Source organism: Falco punctatus (genome assembly GCF_963210335.1).
Source record: "Falco punctatus genome assembly, chromosome: 5".
Lineage (NCBI taxonomy): Eukaryota > Metazoa > Chordata > Aves > Falconiformes > Falconidae > Falco > Falco punctatus.
The window spans coordinates 74,456,712-74,481,874 of record NC_137584.1 but is presented as its reverse complement, the minus strand read 5'-3'; the positions used below and the strand labels follow the sequence as shown (position 1 = coordinate 74,481,874).

Below are 25,163 nucleotides of genomic sequence, written 5' to 3'. Positions count from 1 at the left end.
TCGATACCCGCATCCTCCAGCTTCGCTGCCGCGGCAAGGCGGGGAGCGGTTGGGCGACCCGCCTGTTTTCTTTATGGACGGGGGTGCGCGGTTCTATGTATAACCATATGGCCTTATGTACAGGTGTATATATAAGTGTGTGTATGTACATGTGTGTATGTAGAAGTGTGCATGTATTCTTATGTACAGGTGCGCGTATGCACGTGTATAGATGTATGTGCAGGTATATGTGTGCATGTATGTGCATATACACATGTTTTATATATATGTATATACATGTGCATGTTTATATGATGTCTGTGCACATGCATGTGCTTTGTGTGTGCAGACGTATGTATGCATGTGCTGCATGTTATGTGCAGTTGTGTATATATGCATGTATGAGTGGGTGTGTGTATATGTTCTCATGCATGTGCAGGTCAGTGTGCATCTATGTACATACGTACTGCACATTCATGTGTTCTTATGTACATATGTGCATACATGTGTGTATGAATGTGTGTGTATATGGAGATGTGTGTACGTGTGTGTGCATATACACGTGTTCCTATGCACGTGTGCGCGTGCATGTATATATATAGGGGTGTGTGCACACACATGCACACACCTCTATACAGACATATGTGTGCATGTGTTCTTATGCACGTGCAGGTAAGCGTGTGCTTACAGGCGTGCATGTATGTGTGCGGATGAACGTATGTGCATGTGCCGCTGCCCGTGTGCCTGTGTAGTATGTGTACAGTACGTCTGTGAGCGTGTGCGCACGGGGCGGGGCCAGCGAGGCAGGCGCGGCCCGCTGCCGAGGCGGCGTCCAACGGGCGGGGGCGTTGCTAGGGAGCGGCGGGCCAATAGGCCCGCGCGTTGCTGTTGCCGGGCGGCGCGGCGGACCGGGCCGAGGCGGGCCGGGCCGGGCCGGGCCGGGCGGCGGAGCGGGGCGATGAGCGGTGCCGCGGCAGCCCGGCAGCCATGGAGATCCGCTGCGGGGGGCTGCTCTTCAGCTCCCGCTTCGACTCGGGCAACCTAGCGCACGTGGAGCAGGTGGAGCCGCCCGGGGCGGGGGGGCCCGGCCCCGCGGCCTGGGGCGCTGCCCTCCCCGCCGCCGACTACGAGTTCAACGTCTGGACGCGGCCCGACTGCGCCCAGACCGAGTATGAGAACGGTAACAGGTAATGGCACGGCGGGGCCGGCTGGGCGTCCCTTGGGGAAGGGGGTTGGCGGGGCTGGGGGGCTGTGGAGAGGGGCGTGGGTAGCTAGCGGGGTCAGGGGTGCCCTGGGGGGGGGGGTGCTTCAGGGCTCTGTACCCCGCACCGGGGATCTGACCGGCTCCTCGCGGGGTTGCGCTGGCGGGGGTGGGGGTGGCCAGCTGGCGAGCTTGGGGGCTCCCGTGAGGGGGGACTAGTGGGCTCTGGGGCTGACCTGGGGCTGCTGTACCTCCCCAGGTCCTGGTTCTACTTCAGTGTGCGGGGGGGAGCTCCGGGGAAGCTAATCAAGCTGCACATCCTGAATATGAACAAGCAGAGCCGGCTGTACTCCCAGGGCATGTCCCCCTTCGTGCGGACCCTGCCCGTGCGGCCCCGCTGGGAGCGCATCCGCGAGCGGCCCAGCTTCGAGGTACGGGTGCTGAGGCTGGGGGCTTATGCTGGGGGGGCCCTTGGCTCAGCTGCCGTAACAGGCAGGGGGAGAGAGCCCTCGTGTTCAGAGTGGGGGGCAGCTCCAGGGGCACAAACGCTCGCTGTGCCAGGGTGACCTCCAGCCTTCTGTGGCAGAGTGGAGCAGGCGAGCTGTTGGCTTTTACTTCAGCAGCCCCAAGAGGTGGGGGGGCGGGCAGCGATAAAACCCCTTCCCAGGGCCAGCTCGGGCCAGGGCACAGGCTCTCCCTGGGCGATTTCCCTGTTGTGTGACTGGGGGGACCACAGAACTGCTCTCAAAGCATGCCTGGCGCTTCCCTTCCCATTCATTGCTTGTCAAAGTGGCTGGGAAACGGTTCTTTGTGGCGAGCTGTACGATGTTAAGAGTGCCAACGGCCTGCGAGGGGAATGATGTGGGCCAGAGAGCTGTGGGGTGAGAACCTGAGGAACCAAAGTCAGCAGGAGCAGCTGTGGTAGCAGGTTGATTATCACAGCCCTGTTAAGCTGTCTGGGTCTCGAACAGGAGTTTGCTGTTCCTGGTATTTTCTATCTTTGGTCTGGTAGGAGCTGCTTGTGTGTGCTCTGGGTCATCTTTGCTCCGTGTGTGCTGCTGTAGGGAGTCAGCAACACCCCAGCATGCCCCCCTCTTCTGCCCCACAGAACAGGAGCTAGAGATAATCTGTGATTCCCTGACACAGGACAAGATGATGCTTGATTTGGCCTGTGCCAGCACCAGGGAGAGATACAACATACAGCTGAGCTTTGCAGCGCTTGTTAAATTTGCAAAGTGTGCCAAAATAGAGTAGTTATTGCTCAGTCTCTGAGTGCTGGCTGGTGGGCATGAGGACAAGAAGGAACCCCCTGTGTTTCCCAGAGAGCTCTGCCTTAGAGCCAGGCGTACGGCAAGGCTTTGGTGTCCCTCCAGGGACCCAAGTGCTGGGCAGTGGGGCGAGCAGGGAACCAAAGGCTTTATAGGAAACAGTCTGGTATTTGAGGGATCTGAGCAAAGCGGGCTGTAATCTGCTGGCAGCATAGCTTTGATTCTGGTGCAGTTAGAGAAGGGTGAGCGGCTGCAGGCACCACCTGATGCACAAAGGAACCTGCACAGTGATGCTGGAGCAGAAGCATGGGGGCCTGCGGTGGCCTGTGCCTGGGATGCGGCTCTGTACAGCCTTGGCTGGTGGCTCCTGGGGCCGTGCCTTTGCTCAGTCTCTGCTTTGTGTCTGTCCCAGATGGTGGAGACGCAGTTTGTGCTGTCCTTCGTGCACCGCTTCCTGGAGCACCGCGGTGCCACCACCTACTTTGCCTTCTGCTACCCCTTCTCCTACACGGAGTGCCAGGAGATGCTGGCTCAGCTGGATGGCCGCTTCCAGGAGTGCAGGCACATGTCTCCAAGCAGGTGCGCACCCATTCCTGGCCCTTGCCTGCTTGGCTTTCCCCTGCCGTGGAAGCACAGTGCTGTCCAGCTTGGGCTGCAGTGGGGTGGGGTGCGGAGGGGGGTCTTGGTGCCCCTCGTTCCTCTGATGCTTGCTCTTCTGGGCCACAGCTCTGCGTGAGCAGCTGCAGCATCTCCCCCTGAACTTGCAGTTCTGAGGGGCTTCCAGAGGGTCCTTCACTGCTTCAGGCTGGACACTCCTGGCATTCCCAAGAGCAGGTTCCCATCAGGCAGAAGAGGCTGAGGAGGGGCTGTAACAGAGCTGCAGCTCTCTGTTTGAGGAGAGGGGGTTCTTGGAGGCCAAGACCTTGTTTGCTTTTCCCCTCCTGTCTGTGGGAAGGTCTAGGCATCTCTCTCCCACCACTCCCTTCCTCTACAACTGCTGTCACAGAGAGAGATTTCACTGCCAAGAGCCAGCCTTAGCACCAGGTTCTTTGTGGAATCATGCTAAGAAGCTCTTCTGATCTCAAGAATTTCTTCTCTAAAGGCAGAGGAGAGCTTAACACCAGGGTGAAGGGGAGGAGTACAGAGTCAGTTTCCAGCTGTCCCTGCAGATAACTGTCCTGCAGCCCCTCCTGCCCCCAGAAGCTTCCTGTGCCATGGGGCTGGCACCATAAATACCTTTTCTTAGACAAAGGGCAAGCAGCAGTTTATTGAAAGGAGTTTGTTCTTAAATTTTCATGTGATGGAGAACTATGAGAATTTCAAAACCTGACAGTCGGACAGCAGGAGTCTGACAGTGGGTCAAACTCAACTACTGACATGAGGCCCCTGAACCCCTCGGGATCACAACAGGGCTGGGTGGTCCTGACCAAACCCTTCTGCTGGAAGCCCTGGCCCCCTTGGCACAGCCTGCGCTGTGCAGGTGGGTCATGCTCTTCTCTGTGCAGCTGTTGCATTGAACCCCCTGAGTCCGAGCCTGAAGACCAGTCCTGTGGCAGCACCTGGCTGGTGCTCAGGCTGTTGGCGACCCTGTGCACGCCTCACCATGGCGTGCTGCTTTGGCTGCGGTGGGCTCCCAAAAGCCAGGCAGCTGCTGCCCCCTCTGCTCACCCTGGCAGATGCCCTCAGAGGCCAGTTCCTTCTGTCAGTCAGGGTTTAGTTCCCCACCTGACTGGTCTCATGATGCTACGGCAGGACAACTGGACTGCCTGACAGCCACAGGCACCTCCGCTGGGTCTGGCTGAGGAGCCGCTTGCCCACCATTCCCCACAGCTGGGGGGCTGGGCAGCATGACCCCAGGCCCTGAGCCACTGCTTTTCCCTCTGAAGGAGTTGCTGCTCCTGAGCACTTGTGTTCCTGGTGGACTCCAAGGGGAGTGGAGAGCTCAGCTGTGGGTGCCTGCTGACAGCCAGAGAGGGTTTGATGGTTCAGGCTAGGGGCATGGAACTGCTGGGGAGCAGAGTGAGCAGGGACATGGTCCTGGATGAGTGGCTGGAGGCAGAGCTCAGGGCTGAGGGTGTGGAGAGTGTCCCCTGCCCAGCCAGGAGTCCCCCTCGCTCCTTAAGGGCATCTCTAGCAGCTTCCCCAGGGTGAAGCTTGCCACCCTGTCCCTCAGTCCTCAGCCCAGCAGCACGCTCAGCTGGGGTGGCAGCTGCCACAGCCAAGCCACTTTCTCCCCTGGGAGGGAAAGCTCTGACCCACTTGTTGCCAGCTGACCGAAGCAGGCCAGCTGGGCCTCTTCCCTTATTTTGCAGCCCCCTCGACTCTGTCTATTACCACCGGGAGCTGCTCTGCCACTCCCTGGACAAGCTGCGAGTGGACCTGCTCACTGTCACCTCTTGCCATGGCATGCTGGAGAAGCGGGAGCCTCGGCTGGACAAGCTCTTCCCAGACACCACCACTCCCCGGCCGCGCTGCTTTGCAGGGAAAAGGGTGAGCTGCTGCTCCAGCTTTGGGGCCGCGTTGGGGACAGCCAGCATGGCCAGCAGGCTGTGTGATGGTCAGTGTGGGGCCTGTCGTGGTTTAACCCTGGCCAGCAGGCCAGCAACCCAGCACCACGCAGCCACTTGCTCACTGCCCCTCACCCAGAGGGGATGAGGAGGAGGATCAGAAGGGAATATAAAACTCAGGGGTTGAGATGATAACAATTTAATAGGTAAAGCAAAAGCTGCGCACACAAGCAAAGCAAAACAGGGAATTCATTCCCCACTTCCCATGGGCAGGCAGGTGTTCGGCTTGTCACAGCACTCTTGAAACTAGCCAGCTGCGACAAGGTCTTTTACTATCTTATAGCAGCATACTCATCATGCCAGTCCCTCTGCTGCCTTCTCCTAGTCTCTCCTCATCCAGGGCCCTTGCCCTCTCTATTCTCTCCGCTTCTTCCTCCTCTCCATTGGCTGCTCAACCCCTTAACAGAACCAGCCACACCTGCACCTTGTCTACACCAGCCGACCCACCGCCCCTGAAGCCAGCCCACAGCTGTATGTTATCAATGTTAATTAACCCAGCTTCATTCCTCTACATTCAGTCATCCCCGGGGAAGCAGGGCTCCATCATGCGTAAGGGTTACTTGGGAAGACAAGCGCCATAATGCCAAACGTCCCCCCCTTCCTTCTTCCCCCAGTTTATATACCCAGCATGATGTCATATGGTATGGAATACCTCTTTGACTAGCTTGGGTCACCTGTCCTGGCTGTGTCCCCTCCCAGTTTCCCCTGCCCCTCCAGCCCTCTCACTGGCAGGGCCCAAGGGACCAAACAGTCCTTGGTTTAGTAGAAATATCACCCAGCAACAACTAAAAACATTAGTGTCCTATTGACATTGTTCTTACACAAAATCCAAAACATTGCACTGCACCAGCTACTAAGAAGAAAATTAACTCTATCCCAGCTGAAACCAGGACAGGGCCTTGCTGCCACCCTTGCGTATCTGACTTGAAAGGCGGCATGTCCTGAAAGGCTGGAGTTTTGGATGGAGAGCAGAGAGTCTGTGAGGTCCTGCATCGAGGCATGGGAATTGCCAGGACCCCTAGTGCACCCGCATCATTTTGGCACGGTGAAATTCCAGAATCACACAGAGTCACAGAATGGTCAGGGTTGGAAGAGACCTCTGGAGATCATCCGGTCCAACCCCCTGCTAAATCAGGCTCTTGTAGAACAGGCTGCACAGGGTTGCAGCCAGGCAGGTCATGAATGTTCCCAGAGATGGAGATTGCTCAGCCTCTCTGGGCAGCCTGTCCCCGTGCTCCGTCACCCTCAAGGGAAAGAAGTTTTTCCTCATAAAATACCCTCTGGTAGCAGCCCATACACATTTCCTAGGACTTTTTTTTCCTCTCTTCCTTTGAGTGCCATTTCTCTGTTAAGCTGTGAAGAAAGTGGTGAAAATGCTGTATTTGGGGTGTCAGCCCTTACTGCAGTAGGTGGGCCCTGCCTGCTAGGGCTGGAGGTGGGCAGGGAGCTCCATCTGACTGCACAGAGCTGGGGTGGGCAGAGCCAGGAGGCTGCACCTGCATCTCTTGCTGAGAAGTTCCTACCCAGAGAAGGCCTGTTCAGGAGGTGCTTTGTGTTGTTGCAGTCAGGCTCATTCCCCATTCTGTGGGATCACTTGGGGCTTTTCCCTGGGGCCCTTCTAAGGCTCTGCTGCTCTGCTGCCTGTGCTCTGGTTTCTCATGGTAGCAGGCTGTGGGGCTTTTGTTCCTTTAGTCCCATGCAGGGATACACAACCTTATTCTAAGCAAGACCTAGGAGAGGTTCTGGGCAAAGAAGCCACCAAAACCTGTTGTGTTATCACGCCCAATACCTACTTCTCTGCTCTGCATAAAGGCCTTGGCTGCATCTCAGGCAGCACGGTGCCTGGCTGTGCTGGAGAGGGGGAGCCCCAGGGAGCATTTGGCCCCTCAACTAAAGCCATCGCATCCCGGGGCCCGCAGGACCCATCACCCTTGTCTGTTTGCCCCCAGGTGTTTTTCCTGAGCAGCAGAGTCCACCCAGGAGAAACACCCTCCAGCTTCGTCTTCAATGGCTTCCTGGACTTCATCCTGCGGGAGGAGGACCCCCGTGCCCAGATGCTGCGGCGGATGTTTGTCTTTAAGCTCATTCCCATGTTGAATCCTGACGGGGTGGTGCGAGGCCACTATCGGTGAGTAAGCACAGGCTGTGGCTGCAGCTCTGTGGGGGTCTGACTCAGGCTGTTCTTTCCTGGTTTGGAGCCTGCTGCACCTTTCGTAGTGGCTGGGAAGAACAGATCCCCACCCCTGTCATCTCTGACAAGGGCTTGTGGCTGCTGTTGCCTGCATAGGTCATCTCCTAGATCAGGGCTTTCTCGCTTGGGTGAGCAATGCTGCCCTGTGCCTTTGAGGCACTTGGGACGCCATCCTGTCCTTGCTTTCCCTGGCATGTTGGAGCTGGACCAGCTTCAGGGAGGAGGGAGAAAGGGAGAGAGAGGTTACTTGGGGCTCTGTCTCACTAAGGTGAGTGCCACTCCAGGAGAGAGGTTCTCAGCTGCTCTGCAGCAGAGTCTCTCCCTATCTGGTCCTGAGGGGATGATTTGGCCAATTATACTCCAGGATGGAGCCCAAAGCCCTGGCCATTAGGGGGCGAGGTCAGATGTGCCATTGCAGAATGGATGGGGCTATGATCAGGGTTATGAAGATGCTGAGGGGCTGGAGCATCTCCCTGGTGAGGAAAGGCTGCGGGAGCTGGGGCAGTTCAGTCTGGGCAGGAGAAGGCTGAGAGGGGACCTGAGTGATGCACACAGGTACCTTAAGGGCCAGTGTCAGGGGGCCGGGGCCGGGCTCTTGTCAGCGGTGCCCAGCGACAGGACAAGGGGCAACGGGCACAAACTGCAGCACAGGGAGCTCCGTGGGGAGAGCAGGAAAAACTTCTTTCCCTTGAGGGTGCCGGAGCACGGGGACAGGCTGCCCAGAGAGGCTGCACAGTCTCCTTCTCTGGGGACGTCCAGAGCCCACCTGGATGCGGCCCTGCGCAGCTGCTGTAGGAGAGCCTGCTTGAGCAGGGGGTGGGCTGGGTGGTCCCAGGGGTCCCTTCCCAGCCTGACTGCTCTGTGGTGCTGTGATTGTGTGATGACATCTGTAAAGGACCTCACATCTCTGCTCTCTCTGCAGAACTGACTCTCGTGGGGTAAACCTGAACCGCCAGTATCTTAACCCCGATGCTGAGCTGCATCCTGCAGTGTATGGGGCCAAAGCTGTCCTCCTCTACCACCATGTTCACAGCCGTGTCCTGCCGGGCTCTCCCGACTGGAGAACATATGTCTCCCCACTCAGCACCAGCTCACTAAGCACAAAATCTTCCAACCATTCCATCTGCAGCAGCACCTCGTCCCCAGAGGCAGCCCTGTTGGAGCTGGAGAAAGCAAATAACCTCCACAACTCGCCCAGCACCTGGCGTGCCAGCACCTACTTCAGCCCTTCTCAGGAATCCCAGCTCTCAGGAGCACCTGCCATCGAGCTGGGCAGAAAGGACCAAGCTGTCTGGATCCTCCCTTCAAGCCACACCACGGAGCACTGTGAGGAGGAAGGCAGGAAGCCTCCACTGCCAGCACCTCTCCCTGAAACCATCCTGCCCCAGGACAGTGGGCTGGCCTACTATGTCGATCTCCATGGGCATGCCTCCAAGCGCGGCTGCTTCATGTACGGCAACAGTTTCAGTGACGAAAATGATCAGGTGAGGGCAAGAGGGAGGAGTACAGACGTGCTGGAGGAGGCTGGGACCCTCTCTGCTCTGCCCCCTCCCTAGGATCCCAAGTACTCCCTCCCACTGCTGGGAGAGGAGTGGGGAGGTCCCTGTCACACCACAGAGTTGGGACAGGACTGGTGCCCAGGGAGAGGGTGCTGGGCTGGCTGCCCTCCCTACCTTCAGTGCTTGGTGGGGTTTGCGCTCTCTTCTCCCTCGCCCTTCTTCTCTTCTCCCTCGCCCTTCTTCCAGGCCTGTGACTGAGGCAGCAGCAGGTCTCAGCTTTTCCCTGGGAGCTGGCATGGCCTGGACAGAAAAGCTGCTCCTTCTGCTCCTAAGGAATGACAGAGTGGGGAAGAGCTGTGCCACTGGGCTCCCGCCTCTCTGCATCTATGAGCAGGCTGTGGGGAGAGCCCGGTTGCTGCCTCTCCCTGCTGGAGATGGGCAGGGGGCAGGTAGGAGTGGGTGGGCAGCATTCCCCAGGCAGGGCTGGTGCTTGCAAGATGCTGGAATTGGGCTGAGGGATGCACCCCAGTGCATCCCAGAGCTTGGCACTGCTGGGGCAGTATGAACACCCAAGGGGTCACCCAAAGTCACCCATGTTCCTTGCTGTGTGCTGTGCTTCACAGGTGGAGAACATGCTGTTCCCCAAACTCATCTCCTTGAACTCACCTCACTTTGACTTCACGGGCTGTAACTTCTCAGAGAAGAACATGTACGCCAAAGACAAGCGGGATGGGCAGTCAAAGGAGGGCAGTGGGCGAGTGGCCATATACAAAGCCTTGGGGATCATCCACAGGTAGGAAAACCTCCACTCAGTTGCTGCACATTGTGCCAGCTGCTCTGGCCCAGCTCCTCTCTGTCCTGGAAGGGGGTGGTCTTGCTGGACACAGGATGATAAGGGAAGCTGCAACCACCTCTGTCAGGGCAGCTGTGTCCTGCGCAGCTCTCTGGTGGGATTGGGACTGGCCAGGAAGAGTGCTTGGTGTAGGCAGGGGCCAGAACCCAGCTGTGCCAGGGACTGCCACGTTCCTGCTTCATAGCCTGGCTCCTTTTCCTCTTGTACATCCTGCCCTGTCATATGCCTCCTGTAGCTGCTCTGGCTTCTTGTCCTCACTGTTGTAGAGCTGCTTGTGCACGGCTTTCCAGAAGGAATTCTCTTTCCCAGATGTTTATATTTGTATTGAGCTGTAATTAAAACCTGTTTAGTTGTAATGGGATCAGCTTCCCCAGACCTCCTGTGTGAGATTGCCGTGCAAGATTCCAGCCTCAACCAATCTGTGATTCTGTGAGTGAAGGATATTTGTGGGATCTGTAGCAGCCACACTGCTCTTTCCAACAAGAGGCAGGATATTTTTGGCCTATTTCTGTTGTGGTTGCTGGGAACATAAAAACGACTGAAGCAATCAGACTGACAGCCTGTCTTACCCTCTTCGGCCCCGGTGGGGGCCAGTCACAGCTGCTGAGGGAAGAGTACAGGAAGAGAAGTGTGTAATGCTTCTTTAGTAGGTGCTGTGTTCCCCAGGAATCTGTGGTTTGAGGAAACGTGGAAGTGGTGTCCAGCTTCTCACCAGCCCTGGACTCCCCCCAGAAACCTCTGCACCCCTTCTGTGAACAGCTGCTCTCTGTGGGAGCAGTTTCATTGCTGGCTTAGGCTGGCGTAGGACCAGCCTGGCTCCATCAGCTCCTTTCTTTCCCCCATTGCCTCAGCACTTGCAGTGCGCTCTGCTGCTTCTCCGTGCCTGGCCGCAGGGTGGGTCAGGGAGCGTGCTGATCTAGCTAAAACCAACCCTGCAATAACAAATACACTGGGTTTTTAGGCTCCGGTTGCTGGTGTAGGTAGTTCTGCAGCCATTTGCTGTGGCTGGCGGGGAACAGCCCATGGTTAATCCAACAGCAGCACCCAGCTGTTGGGAGCACTGTCTGTGCCCGTGCTGGGCGATGCTGTGCAGGCATTTCGAACAGACAGGGAGGGAGATGCTTGGGTTTCCTGCTGGACTAGCAGGCTGAATTGTCTCTGATCGGTTGGACAGAAGCCAGCTGTCCTGGCTGACAGCTCCCAGTCACCCTCTCCTCCTTCATGCCTTCTGAAAGGTGCCCTGGGAGGGCTCACTTGGTGGTATCTTGGGAACCGAGGTGAGGCTGCCCAGTTGCTCAGTCCCTGGTTTGTCTTTTTTTGACAACAGATTTGCATTTCTCCACCCATCAGGGAATCCCTTGCACTCCTCAGCACCTTTCCAAGATGACGGAGAGGAACCTTACAAGGACCTCAGCACCCTTGGATGCCACCCCTCATGGCCTGTGGACTCATATGGGTCATGTTAATCAGAAGATCTCAGACTCAATTATCCCCCATTTCTGGCAGTTTTCTTCCTGGAGCCCCAGCCTCAGGCAGAGCCGTCCTCCCTCCCCACCTGTTGCTCCCTGCAGTGGAGCTCTGTTCCCTATGAGCCAGCTGATCTCCTGGTATATCTGCATCTCCCTGAGGACAGGGATGGATTGTTCCTGCCATTGGAGGATGCCATCCTCAAAAAGCTGCTGCTTTTCCTCAGCTTCTTTGTCCTTCGGAGCTGTCTGCAACAGGATCCCCCTTGCTGGTGCCCTGAATTAGCTGAAATTGCTGTTCTGGGGCCCAGGGTCTGTGCTGTGCTGCTCTCCTCCCCTCGGGATCACAAACTCCACTATGTCCCTGTCCCTACAGACAAGGCTGATGTCTATTATCACATCCCCAGTTAACAAGTTCCTCCCTGTCCATGATCCAGCTGTGCATCACCTCGGGTGGCCCATCCAGCACCTGTACACTCATATTGGGAAGTTATTCCTCAACACCCTCCAGAAATCTGGAGGACTCTGGACTTCCCAGGAAAAGAAGCAGTATTTAATGCATGTTTCTACTGAGATTTTTTTTCCTTATCACTGTAAAGCACGGGGAATTTCTAGCACCTGTCACATTGTGCAGCAGAGATGCACTGAGCGACCAGGTGCTGTTTGCAAGTATTCATCATGTATCTTAAAAACCATTAGGTTTTTTCCCACCTTGAGATCACTGAGGGTGGAGAAAGCTGAAGGCTTGGAATAAAGAACGCAATAAGACAGCAAAAAGAGGAAATGGAAGAAGGGGAGACCCCACTTAGTGGCCTTGGGGTCAGTTTGCAAAATTCAGTGCCCTCTGGGACCCCCAGGTCTGTCCCAGTGGAGCCACTCTCCCAGGCTGGTCCTTGGCTAGGGAGGATGCAAAGCTGGTGGGGATGCTCCAGAGGGACTCGCAGGGCTGGAGGAGGAGCAGGCAGGGACCTCCTTGTGCTTCCACAGGGAACGACAAAGTCTCCCTTAGCCTCGGAGCTGGCTGTTAAGTTGTCAAAGGCTGCCAAGGCAGTTATGTGCAATTTCTCCTTCATAAATCTGACCGTTCCCAGACACTTGTCCTTCCTGCGTTTCCAGGATTATTTTCTCCATCACCTTCCCAGTGATCAAGGTGAGACTGACCAGCCTGTGGGTCCCTGGCTCCAAAGACAGGGGTGACATTTGCTTTCTCCCTGTCCTTGGGACCCTGCCTTAGTCAGCAGGATCTCTCACAGATCAGCAGCAGCAGCCTCACTGGGTTATCAGCTGGCTCTTCCAGCACCCATGAGAGCGTCTGGCTATGCCCTACCAAGCTGTGGTGTCTGGGCTGTGCCATTGCTCCCTGGGCTGCTCTTCCTCACCTGCAGGGACATCTTCCTCACTCCACTTTCCTCTGGTCTCAGGGGCCAGGGGCTGCTGAACACAGAGCTTGCCAGTGACGACCAAGGTGAAAAAGGCATGGAGTACATCGGGCCCCACTCCATTCAGCAGCTGGCTGTCATTCTCCGCTGCCTTCCTTCTGGTACCAATACACCTCAAGAAACCTTCTTGTAGCCCTTCTCATCCCACAACAGATTCAGCTCTGAGTGGGCTTTGCCTTCCCCAGCCCCATCCCTGCCCATTCAGACAGCATCTCTGTGTCCCTCCCAGGTCACCTCTCCCTTCTTCCACTTCATGTGTCATTCCTTTCAATTTTTTTATCTTGGTCCAGCCTGGAGCTCCGTGTTTATCTGTGCAGGCCTCCTGCCACCTTTGCTTTACTTCACATGTATGTGGGTTGACTGTTCTGCAGTTGTTGGAGGAAAATGAATCTGCTCTCCTGGGCCCTTCTCACCAGGGCCCTGTCCCAGGGCACTCTTCCAAGCAGATCCCTGAAAAGGCAAAATCTGTTCTCCTGAAGTCCGGGGCTGTGATCCTGTTTATTGTATTGTTCCTTTCTCTCAGGCTGCTGAGCTCCACCATTGTGTGAGCACTGCAGTCAAGGCTGCCCCCGAGCAGTTCTTCTCTGTCAGTAACAAGGTCCAGCAGCATTCCCTCCTCAGCACCCGAGCTGGAATAGCCCCACAGGCAGGGCTGCTCCTGCAAGAGCACCCGCTGAGCTGGTGAGATGAGGCACCTCTTGACTGTGCTGTGACATCATTGGCGTGTGCTGAGTTTGGTTATGTGCTTTCTGTTTTCTGGCTCCCACCCAGGGACTCGTAGGTCAGCCTCAGCCAGCCAGCAACATCAGCCTGGAGGTTAATTTTCTTTAGCTGTCCTGATGAAGTCCAACTGTTCAACTGGGTGTCTATGCGGGACCTGGCAGGTTTTTTTTTAAAAAAAATTGGTCATCATTGTTGTTTGTGGGCAAGTTGATGTCACTGCAGTGTGGTGGCTCCAAGGTACTGATCTTTTTGCCATTGTGGTTTAACTGAGCTCAGCCCCGCTCTGTCCCCACGAGATGAGGGGACATCACGGCGCTCCCTGCGCGGCACCTTGCCCGGGCTGTCAGTCCGCCAGTTCCCCTTCCCTGCTCTGACTGCAGAGTGCCAGCACCCAGGAGTGGCTGTGCTGGGCTGCAGGGTCCTGTGTCTCTGGAGAGGATTGATCCCACCCCCCCTGCAACTGTGGTGAGCCCCCTGCCCCATAGTGATAGCCTGGGCTCCAGATGGCTGGGGAGGGAGTGATCCCCTCTGCCTTCTGGAGCCCACTAAGCTGCACTCAGCTGATCCCGTGCTGCTGGTGGGGCTGTCACAGTGCCATGGTGGTTAGACCTGCAGGTGACAGGAAAGCATCGGGACACTGGGGCAGAGGAGGGCCTTCCCACAGCCCGATGCCCCCACAGCTGGGCTGTTTAATGCCTCCCTCACACCGATCTCCCTGCAAGGCTTCAGCTTTGCTAGTTTAGTTGCATTTCCTCAGTAAGAGTTCCCAGCTCCCCTTGCTCGTTACCTGGCACTCCTGTTGTCAGTTTACAAACTATCAGGATACACATCCTGGCTGTACGTGTTTTTGCAAATGCCTCAGCTCCACGCGCTGGCTGCACAGCATGCCCGAGCCTTCCCCTTCCTCCTCTACTCCACCATGGCAGCATGCCCTGCTCACTGGTGCAGACCTTCGGTGTCACACAGCTCCATCCCAGGGACTTCTCAATGCGTTTTCCCTAGAAGCAGAGAGACAAGAAGGTGGCTCTGCAGCTCTCTTGCCCTTTCCCTGAAGTTCTGCAGCCTGTGCCACGTTGGTGGTCCAGTGTATCATCTCCAGGAAATTCGTACGGCATGAGGCTTTGCCCCTGGGGAATGGCGTGCCATCCATTCTCCTGAGCCCTTTGTAAATTTCTTGCCCTGTCCTTAGCATGAATCCATCCCTGGTGAGTGCAAACCCTTTTAGGAAAAAAGCTTTTTTTTTCCTAAAATAAAAAGAGAATATCTTTTGATAGTTGCTTCACCCTGAAAAGCAGCTAGGGTGCTCCTCATAGCTGTAGGTGCCTTGACAGTTGACTTAAGAGAAGAGGTAGCTACTCTGATGCTGTGGGAGCCCAGTGCTCAGTGATCACTGGCCGTTTCTGCTCTCCATATTCTCCGGGGCCGGTCCTTCCGTTGCATTGATTTTAGAGTCCAGTTCATTGGGTCCCGCATCGCAGCTGCCTCTCCTGTCCTCAGTACACCTCTGGCTTCTTCCTGATGACCAACTGCTTCTGATTTTTACCTCCTTTATTCCTGCCTCAGCGGATGAGAAAACACACACGAAGCAGGTTGCGGCAAGAGCTGCAGCTCCATGGCAGGAGCTTCTCTCCAGACTCCCCCTGGGGCTGGGACAGGAGGGACACTGGCAGCTCCCTGTCGGGGTGACCCCAGCTCTATCTTCTAAGAGGCAGCAGCAGGGCTGCTGTGCTCAGGCAGGCATGGATCCGTTGGGTAACGTGGGCTTCTTTGTGCTTCACAGCTACACACTGGAGTGCAACTACAACACGGGACGCTCAGTGAACAGCATCCCTGTGGCCTGCCACGACAACGGGCGGGCCAGCCCACCGCCCCCTCCCGCCTTCCCCTCCAAATACACTGTGGAGCTGTTTGAGCAGGTAAGGGATCCCTGGCAGCAGGGTGGCTGGGTGTGCGTGGCCCTGCCCTGCCCCATGCGCCCCAGGCATCACTTTTTGGCACCCAGGAGGAGACTTTCACATGCTCTCGTTCCTCTGTGCTCACGTGTCCCTGTGAAAAGTGTGACTCCTCCACCAGTCTGTGGTGTGGGTTTGGAGAGCTGTGTGGTGAGAGACAGGGTGTTCTCAGTGCTGTAGCCTGCCTGTACGTCCCAGCCTGTGGGACTGTCTGTGACTGTCCCTGCCACTAACCCCAGCCCCAAAATTCTTTGCCCACTGGCTAGACTGGAGGCTTCTGCCCTCAGCCTTCAGTGCAGCCTGGGATTGTCCCTGCATATCTCACATCACTGCTGAGGGGTGGGGGTCTCTGGTCCCTCCCTGCAGAGTGTGAGGCTGCCTGCTCATCTAGTGCCCACAGTGAGAAGTGGTGGGTCCCTGGGGCCGTGGGCACCTGGCTTGCTTCGCACTCAGAGGCTTCCTATGGGAACACTCTCCTTGGAGCCCACCATAATGGAGATGAAATGAGCCCTAGGGGGTTGTCTGTTATTTGTGGTTGAGGTTTCTTTTCTTTGTTTTTCTGCCTCAAGTCCCAGAGAGCTGCTGCTCTTTCTTGAGGCCTTTCTCACCAGTTGTCTCCTGCCCTGGCAGGTTGGGAGAGCCTTGGCCGTGGCAGCACTGGACATGGCAGAGTGCAATCCCTGGCCCCGGATTGTCCTGTCGGAACACAGCTGCCTCAGCAACCTGCGAGCCTGGATGCTGAAGCACGTGCGTGGCATGAAGGATGCAGGCGGGGGCCCGCATAGGAGAGGAGGTGCCAGGACCCCCCCCAGGAGCTCCATGTAAGGGCCCGCCAGGTTGAGTGTTCAAGAGCTGCAGGATAACGCCAATTAGAGATGATAAATGTACTCCAAGTGAGTTACCCTGCAGCTAACAAAGCTGAGGTTTATTTGCTTGCTTTCCCAGCTTGTCAGGGCCCGTGCTTGTCCCTGCAGCGCTTGCTTTGTGAACTGCAGGTGTAGGTACCCTCCACTCCGAGTCACTGGCAGGCAAGATGGGTGTGCAGCCACGCAGGGTGAACCTGTTTGGGATTCACCTGCCCCAGTAACCTGGGAAGCAATAATCTGCCGGCAAGAGAACCAGCCTCTCTTCTGCTTCCTCTCCTCTCTCCCCAGGCTGGTCCAGTGCTGGACTGGGATGGATTTGGGACTGCGGGGGAGGGAGCAGGAGCTCAGAAACAATGCTGCTGGGACAGCCACATCTGGCACGGGGGACTGGGCTCTGCAGCTGCTCAGGGACAGCCCTGGGGCTCTGACAGAGACAGTGTCTCAGCAGCAGCAGCCTGCTGCTGGGTGCCTGAGTTGGAGACGGTGAACCCACTCAGCAAGGCGTGGTGTGGCGATGGCTGGGAAGGACAGGGGGATGGCAGAAGGGAGCCCCTTCCCCACTGAGCCAGGCTGAGCTTCCTGTTTCTCATCCCCTTCCAGCGGGCTCCCCACCTCGGCCTCTGATAATGCCTTGTCCCGCATGAGGAGCTTCAGCAACGGCACCAGCGGGAGTGGCAGCAGCCAGCAGGACTCGCCGCAGATCAGAGCCTCCCCCAGTTTCACCTTCAGCTGCAGCAGGCCCTCAGCTCTGGCTGCTGCAAGCCAGAGTCCTCAGAAAGGCAGCACCAGAGCCCCGGCACCAGGCAGAGGTAAGCTGGGCTGGGGACCTCTCATGCACTTGATCCCGTACCTGTCGAGCTGCTGTGCAAAGCCACAGCCCTGAGGAGAGCTCTGTGTCAGCGTAACTGTGTTTTGATGTAATAAAAGTGGTTTTGCGTGGAAGAAGTGCATGTGAACCGCCACCCCATCCCCTTGGAAGGGTCCTGGATGCTGTGCTCAGCTCTGGGCTCTGTCCTGAGTGGCACGGCTCTGGCTGGGTCAGGACAGACACCACATGGTGAGACCTGTGGCTTCTCCAGCCTGTCTTCTGCAGGGCACAAAGCGGGCCCCAGCTGTGCTCCTGCCCAATGGCTCTACAGCCCCTGGCTGGGCAAAAGCTGCCTACTGCTCCTCTTGCACCAAGCTTAGAGGGACTCTGTCTGCTGGAGGCTGCTAGGGGAGATTGCCCTTCTGCGCTGGCAGTGCAGGGGCCAAGGGGCTTCTGGAGAAGCCAGCATGGAAAATCCTCCACTTCCCTCAGCCTCAGCTGCTCCCAGAGCATTCCCAAGGCCTGCGGGGATACACCAAAGTGCCTTTTCTCTTCCCAGGCACCTGCTGAGCAGCAGTTGACCATGGCACATGACTCTGGTCATGGCGAGGCAGGCTGGCAGAGCTGTAATTAGCCACTGGGGACTTGGAACACATGGCGAGTCCCGTCCAGTGGGGGCCAGCTTGCAGCACCAAGCTGCCAAACCACCTCTACAGCTGGGAGAAAGGCCCTGGCTTACCACCCTGCCGCCAGCGCCTGGTGAGCCCTGCGGCTGCACCGTGCTCTAGCAGCAGGGGCTGCCAAAACAAGTCAAGGTGCTCGCTGTGGCCTCCCTGCCCCAGCTCCCTTGCCATGGGGCAGGGGACTCGGTGCCACTGCAGGCCATGGCAGGGCAGGCAGTGCTGATCCAAGGCCCTTGGGGGTTCGGTGCTGCACCCAGCTGGCCAATGGTGGGGGAAAGCCAGTGTCCCGTGCTGCTCTGTGGGCTGGTCCCACAGGACCTCAGCTAAGGAAATGGGGCTTGACTGGGAGCCCCAGCCTGCTGTGGGGCTGCAGGCCCCCATGAGCACCGTGCTCTGAAGTATCCCAGTGCCCTGAGTTGGGAGGTTTGTGAGCAAGGGTCCATTTTGGGGGCGGAGGGGGCTGCCTGTGTGACTCTGCGTGCGAGACTGAAGCTGTCGTTGTGTCAAGGCTGTGTGTACTGGTGTTGCTCTCAGGAGAGACTGACGTATTTCCGACTGTTGGCTTCTTTCTCACACAGTGTACCGCCTGTGTTTCTTGCGTTGCTTCATCCTCTGTGTTTGCTTTCTAGCACTTTGTAGTGACTGTTTCTCATCTGCCATGAGAACATGGTGGGGAGGAAATAAAAGGCTTATGTTCTCATGGGCACGTTTTAACGTCTGTTCCTTCTGCCGTGCATGCTTGGCCCACCCTGGAGCCAGCAGGAGCAACCCCCTGGCCCGACCCCTGGCTGCCAGGGGGTTGGTGACAGTCGGCGCGTGAGCAGGAACAGACCTTGTGGGGCTGGAGGGGAAGAGCCTGTCTCGATAGGACAGATGGGTGTCATTCTGCCTCCCTAGGCTGCACTCTCCACTTGCTGGCTGCCAGTGCGGCAGGCAGCCGGGTGCTGTCTGCACGGCTTTCTCCGGCATGGGGAGCCGTGACTGGCAGAGCCGAATGCCTGGTGGGGCACTGGTGGAGCCCCAGCTGCCTGGCTCTTGGGGCTGGGACTTGGCTTGTCCTTCCCTGGCATCACCTGGCAGCTTGGCCTTCTGCATGACTGGTCTGGCTGGCACCCCCGGCACCCCTGGCCCTGGCTGCTGGCAGTTCTCCCTGCCACCTCAGCCAGCAGTGCCACAGCTCTCTGAGTGTGAGGGGTGCAGCAGCGCTGGCACTGCTGCATCTGCACAGGGAAACGTGGCCAGCAATGCTTTGACCCTGTGGCTTTGTTTTGTGAGCCCCATGCTGCTGCCCTCCGGCCAGCTGTCCTATCCCAGGGTGGTGCCAGGATGCTATCATGGCCTCTTCCTTCCCCAGGCAGCCAGGAAGGAACTGGGAAGGCTCAGATCCTGCCTGCAGCTCTGGCTGCTGCCAGCCAGGCGTGCTGAGGTGGTGGTTAGATGGCACAGGATGAAGATACTGTGCCTGGGTCACATCCCATCCTTCCCTTTCCTGCATATGTGCTGCTGAGATCTTTGTGCACATGGAATGAGGGCCTGTCCCCACAGGTGAGAAGTGGGGGTAAGGACTAGTGCCTGGCTGTGCCCCAGGGGCAACGGGATGGCCAGCTTACATGGAGGATGTCCTGTCCAGGACCTGCTGCGGCAGTGTCCCCCTCCCAGCTGCTTCCTCTGAGCCTTGCAGGAAGGGAGCCCTTTCCTGGTGGGCTCCAGCCACAGCCCTCCGGCATGGCGTGTGCCTGAGCTGGTTGATGGCGCTGGGCCCCCTGCCCTGTTGTCTCTCCCCTGTGCCAGCTGACAAGCCCTAGCTGTGGCAGGGACTGGTGTCCCCGCAGAGGCAGTGGGGAGTTCACCCAGCCAGCTGCAGGGGTGCAGCCCTCGCTGGCAGAGCTGTGGGCACTGCCGGGCCAGGTCTTCTCTTGCAGCTGCTGTGTCTGAGGAGCAGCAGCACCCAAAAGGAAGCCAGGGAGGGGAAGGGCAGGTCTCTGTGTGAGCATGGGAGGAGAGGGCCCAGTCTATGCCTGTGCAGTGCTGCTGCAGGAGCCACTTTCCCAGAGGGCTGCTCCTTTGGTCTCTGCTCAACACACCGTGCTCCAAATCCTGCTCCTTTCCAAAGCTCCCACTCCAGCCTGCCCGTGTCAGCCGAGCCCCAGGGAGCCCAGCCCAGACCCATGCTCTGCCCATGGCCTCACAAGTGCCAGGGTGAGGCAGGGCTTTCTGCAGGACCCCCCAGTGACCCTCTTGTCAGTGGAGCCTTGGTTGCTGCTGGCCTTTGCTGGCTGGAGTTTGTTACTGAATTGAGCTGTTTTGTTTGTGATGAGTCCAAGGTTAAGAGTTGTCACTCCTTGGTACCACCCGCCGTTGCCTGTAAAGCCACCCCTCAGTGAGAGTGCTCCTGCACGCCGTGAACCGGCACCAGCTTTGCCGCAGTCTGGCTCCCATCTGCTCCTGCTCACAGGGTCTCGTTTGCTGTGGCGTCCACCGTTGTTCGTGGCTTGCTCAGGAGTTCTATGTGTTGTCCAATCCTCTGGGGATGCTGCCATGGTTTCACCCCAGCGGGGTTGGGGGGAGAATGGAAAGGGTAAAAGTGAGAAACTCCTGGGCTGGGGTAAAAGTTTAATAGGTGAAGGAAAAGCTGTGCACACAAGCAAAACCAGCTCGGGCCTTCCTTCACCGCTCCCCATTGCAGGTGTGCATTCAGCCATCCCCAGGAGAGCTGGCCTCCACCACACCTAACGGTGACTGGGGATGACAAACACCATCCCTCTAAATGTCCCCTTCCTCCTCCTTCCCAGCTGTTATTGCTGAGCATGATGTCCTGCGCTCTCAGATATCCCGTGGTCAGTGGAGTCATCTGTCCCAGCTGTGCTCCCTCCCAGCTCCTTGCCAGGTGAGGAGCAGAAGAGGCTTTGGCGCTGTGCAAGCACAGCTGAGCCACAGCTTAGCACCCCTGTGTTACCAACACATACAAAAATTAACTTTTTCCAGCCAAACCCAGCATGTGTTCGCACGCCTTGGCTCTGCTGGCACCCGTCCTCATGCACCTATGTGGCACCCTCGTCTGTGCGACACCCTCGCTGGCACACTGTGCCTTCCCCATCCCCCTCCTCAGCTGACATGGGATGAGCTCGTGTGTGCTGCCAGCTTGGCCGGGCAGTGTGTGAGTGCTCGTAGGGCTGGTCCCGTCCCAACGCCATCAGTGTGGCCAGCCATGCTGGGGACTCATGCCCAGCGTGCTGCCAGCCAGCCCCGGCCCCCAGGCTGTTCTCTCCAGGCACAGGGCTCCCCACTTGCCCTCCAGCTGCCTGAGGTTTCTCTTGCCCCATTTCGGTGGCCCTGCTGATGACAGGCAGCCCTTGGTGATGTTACTTCCCCAGCGTGGTGCTGCCCGTGGCAAGGCCACGGGCACAGCCCGGCCCAGCACCCAGCTGATTGTGGCAGATGCCAAACATTAGCCCCGGTGTTGCCCCACGAGGACGGTGCCTCGTGCCCAGCTGCCTGAGAGCCCCTGCTGCAGATCACCGGCTGCTGGGCCCAGCCCAGCTCTCCCGGTGCTGTGGGCAAGCAGGCTGGAAGTGTGGCTGGAGTCAGGGTAAATGACATCCAGCCACCGCCTGCTCCCACCAGGTTTTTCCTCTGCCACCGTGAGGTGACAGCTGAGTTTTGCCACATCCCAGGCACCTTCCCTGGGCCTGGACAGTTACGTCCCACTCAGCCTCCCATCTGCCGGTGGAACTGGGTCAGAGCCCATCACACCGGCAGGGCCAGGAGCATGAACTGGGACCAAGCCCTGGCACGCTGCCTTGCTGCAAGTGCAGTGCTGCGCTCCTGTCCCTGCCTGTCCCCTGCACCGCTGCTGAGCGCCAGCACGGGCGCAAAGCCCGGTCCTCAGCCACAGCCTCATCCTGCGGCAACTGAGCCGCATGTCTGCTGCTGCTGCTTCTGGCTCCAGCTCTGGTTCCCACCAGCAGCCCTGGCCCCACGCTGAGCTGTTGAGTGCCTGTCACAGTCTGCCCGCTGGCACTTCGGCAGCTGCCAAAACGGCTCCTCTTGCTTTTTGGCTCTGGGGCTGCGCCTCATGCCCATGCTATGGTGGAGGCCCCAGCCCTAGCGAGGCTGGCAGGCAGCTCCATCCCGACTCTCCTGGCTAAAAGGAAACAGCCACAGCCAAGCCCCGTGGCTCAGTGTGTGGCTGCTGCAGCCGCAGGGAGCGGTGTTGCCAGACTCCCAGTGCCAGCATGCTGCTGCTGCCCCAGGCACACACCAGCCAGTACTGGGTGGGTGCGGGGAGGCGTCGTGCCCCAATGGCCAGTGTGGCCAGGGGATCCTGGTTCCTCCTGCCAGAACTACAGTGGCTCGGTGGTGCTGCCGGCATGTGCGTGTGCCACGTCTGGTGCCACGCTGGGCCCTGCACATCCTGCCTGCACAGGGCCCATGGTCAGGGCAGTGCCACCATGCCAGCTGCACCTGCTGGGTGCCATGGCATAACTCCGTGAGCGCTCTCTGCACCAGTACTGGCACTTCCTACCGCAGCAGCACTCCAGGCTTGGCCAGGCCATTGCAACTCACACCACAGCAACTCTGTGAGCCCAGGGCAGGTGGCCAGTGCCCCCACTGCAGCTCATGGCTCTCCATTGCCAACCCTGGCACATCCCTGGTGCAGGCTGAGTTCTGTTTTGTTTGTCACACAGGGACCCTGCCAGCAGGCACCCAGGCAGCACCGAGCACCAGCAACAGCCACAGACCGCGGGAGGCCCAGCGTGGTGCAGGAGAGCAAGCGGCTGCCCATGGCACAGCACTGCTGCAGGTACCACGGGGCCTGGGGCAGGGAGGGCAGCTTGGGGGGAGTGGCAGGGCCCCATGGTCCCCAAGGAGGGGACTGTCCCATGGTGCTGCCAGTTTGGCCCATGGGGATGTGGGGCTGAGGCATGCCAGGGAGCACATGGTGCCCAGGCTGCGCTGGGAGCTGTTGGACCCCCCTCCCAGCATGCGGGGCACTGCACACCAACCACTCAGGCTGGCTGGGGGGCATCCTAAAGGCTCTGAGACCCCCTGAGTGTGGGGCTCTGCCAGGAGCTTCTGCCCCACGTGCATTTTCCCTGAGCCATGTAGACAGCCCAGGCAGCAGGGGTCAAGCTCCCAGCAGCCATGGGGGTCCTGCAAGATGATGACTAACACCCCTCTCAGGTGCCCACCGTCTTCTCCCCTCTCCACAGGTGCTCCCAAAGAAGCTGGATGCCAAGAGACCCCTGGAGCAGCCTGGGTAGGTGCTGGCATCAGTCACAGTGGGGGGCCATCCCCCAGCATGGGGTCATTTCTCAGCCAACCCAGAGTCTGTGTGGACACCGGGTTGGCTGCCCACTGGGCAGCAGGGCTGGAGCTGCAGCGGGGTCCAGGCAGCAGCACCCCCAGCCCCAGTAGCATCCACCAGCCCTGGGGCCGCTGGCAGGAGCTGGAGAGCCCCCGGCTCCCACCTCAGGAGCGGCCTGTGGTTCTCTGCAGCCCGCGGGGACCCCCACTGCGCCCCAGCAGGATCCCTGTGCGAAGGAAAGGGGCAGCGACCAGTCAGAGCCTGCCAGGACCCCTCACCAACAGTGCTGCAGCCCACCGGACCAGGAAGCCCAGCCATGGCAGGCCCCGGGCTGTGGAGACTCTGCCAGGTAGGGCACCGCACAGCCCTGGCATTGGCAGGGCCTGGCATGGGGCTGGGGGCTGCCCCTGCCCCCTGGCCTGGCTGGGAGCCGCAGTGCCTGTCCTGCAGCTGGCCCCGGCTGGGTGACCCCGACGTGCTGCAACAGGCCAAGGGGGCCGAAAGCCCCAACATGGGGGCTGTGGGGCAGCCTGGGGGATGCCTGTGCCTGGCTGGTAGCTGACACCTGTCTCTGTCCCCGCAGGGCTCTGCCAGGAGGCCCCCACACCCCCCGGGGGGGTGCAGAGTGCCAAGGGACTCTTCCTGTGCAGGGGCAAGGGCCTGCACCCCCAGGTACGGCCCCACAGCATTGGGGGGCTGCGATGCGGGCAGGGGGACCCCAGCCCTTCTCTGCCCCATGCTGGCAGGGCCTGGGCAGGGGCCACAGCACTGGGGAGGGGGCTCTGGCCACTCTGCCCCACCCCAAGTGGCCTCTCTCCACCCCAGTCTCCCCCACCACAGCACCCAGCAGGCCCACCCGCAGGCCCCCCCTCGCTCAGTTCCTACCGGCAGCTCCTCTCCTTCTGCGCTGAGGCCTGACTGCAGCCACCAGCACCAGCCCTGTGACGCCAGCACCCCAGCGTGGGGCAGGGCCAGGGCACCCCCGCAGCCACTGTGGTCCCTGTCCAGACCAAAGCCGCACACTGCCGAGCCCAGGCTGCGGCACCACGGGGGACCCCAGGCCCGCTCTGCCGCTCGCCCCTGGGCTCCAGGCACAGCCCAACACGGTGCCTACACCTGGCTGTGGCTGTCACCGCGCTTACCACACCGGCGGGGCAGAAGCGCCCGCTCCCTGGTGACAGGGAACTCTCACCCCCGGGCAGCCCCGCTCCTCCCCGCGGGACCGGCGGAGGGACACGGCACGGGTGGGAGACATTTTTACATCACACGATTTTGTCTTGTATTATGGTGTTTCCGTTAAACTTTGTTTGAAAGAAGCGCGGCCTCCTGCCTCTGTGCGGCACCATGGTGGGCACTGCAGCGTGACGGGCACCGGGCCAGGCTCTGCCCCGCCATGGCGCGGCGGGAGGGTGCCGGTGTGGGTCGCCTCACTCCTGCTTCTTGGGGTTGTTGACGGCAACGTAGTGGTAGAGGACGACGAGGAGGAAGAGCGAGACGCCCAGCATGTTGGCAAAGATGGCGAGCTGCACGTCCGTGATCATCCTGCCGGAGGGACGCGCTGCCAGCCTGGTGGGGACCCCAGCGGGGACACCGGGACCCCCTCCCGGCCGGGACAGACCCCTCGGGCCGCGATCCCTCAGGACCTACTTCCGGCTGTGACAGACCCTCCGGGCCGGGACCCCCCCCCAGTCCCCCTCCCGGCTGTGACAGCCCCACCCCCAACCCCGGGCCGGGATCGCCCAGTCCCCATCCCGGCCGAGACCCCTCCCGGCTGGGCCCACCCACACACCCCCGCCCCCCACGCTCACGCGCTGCCGGTGCCGCCGCCACCGCCGCCACGTCTCCCTGCGCCGCGCGCGACTTCCGGCCGCTGTGCACGACGGGAAGGGCGGGGCCGAGCGGAGGGAGGTGACGTCACGGCCCGGTGCCGGCCACACCGTGACATCACGGCTGCCGGCCCCCGGCCAGGCGCCGGCCCCGGGGCTTTCTCACCCCGGCGCGCGGTGACCCCGCCCCGCAATGACGTCACAGCTCCTGGCCCAGGGCCGCTGTTACGTCATGGCCTGGCTCACACCCGAGTCCCACGGCAGGGGGCGGGGCTGTCGGGGTGGGGGTGGGGCTCTGCCGGCCCCGGGAAAAGAGCCGGTGCCCACCCCACCCCCCGCCCGGGACCTGCTGTCCAGCCCCCGCCGGCGGCCGCAGCCCGAAGCCGCCCGGGGGGGAGCGGTGCCGGGGAGCCCCAAGCGGGAGGCCCCGGCCCGGGCCCGGCTCCTTACAAGGCCGGGCCTCGGCGGGGGCGGGGCCGGGGCTAATTATAGCTGCTGGGAGGAGTACCGGGGCGTGCGGGGCTGGTAGGGTCC

The 25,163-nt window shown here is 59.5% G+C and overlaps 2 protein-coding genes across 13 annotated transcripts; one reads left to right on the top strand and one right to left on the bottom strand.

The window, feature by feature from the left end:
* Positions 1-130: 130 nt before the first annotated feature.
* On the top strand, positions 131-24,103 carry AGBL5 (AGBL carboxypeptidase 5; the record flags this gene model as incomplete). Of its 12 annotated transcripts, none has more annotated exons than XM_080390219.1 (16): positions 133-1,166; positions 1,440-1,611; positions 2,861-3,027; positions 4,731-4,938; positions 6,965-7,143; positions 8,129-8,690; positions 9,329-9,498; positions 14,967-15,102; positions 15,769-15,959; positions 16,605-16,813; positions 20,288-20,382; positions 22,184-22,299; positions 22,709-22,755; positions 22,995-23,152; positions 23,387-23,475; positions 23,644-24,103. In XM_080390219.1, the coding sequence occupies exons 1-16, from the start codon at positions 967-969 to the stop codon at positions 24,101-24,103; spliced, it is 3,159 nt and encodes a 1,052-aa protein (XP_080246345.1). In that variant the 5' UTR covers positions 133-966. The 12 variants fall into 12 exon arrangements, with proteins under 12 accessions (XP_080246346.1, XP_080246339.1, XP_080246345.1 ...); XM_080390218.1 differs by having other exon boundaries at positions 23,629-24,103; XM_080390213.1 differs by having other exon boundaries at positions 132-1,166; positions 23,387-24,103.
* OST4 (oligosaccharyltransferase complex subunit 4, non-catalytic) lies at positions 24,058-24,770 on the bottom strand. Its single transcript, XM_080390321.1, has 2 exons — positions 24,612-24,770; positions 24,058-24,345 (listed from the first exon to the last, which is right to left on the bottom strand). The coding sequence occupies exons 1-2, from the start codon at positions 24,746-24,748 to the stop codon at positions 24,231-24,233; spliced, it is 252 nt and encodes an 83-aa protein (XP_080246447.1). The 5' UTR covers positions 24,749-24,770; the 3' UTR covers positions 24,058-24,230.
* Positions 24,771-25,163: the final 393 nt, after the last annotated feature.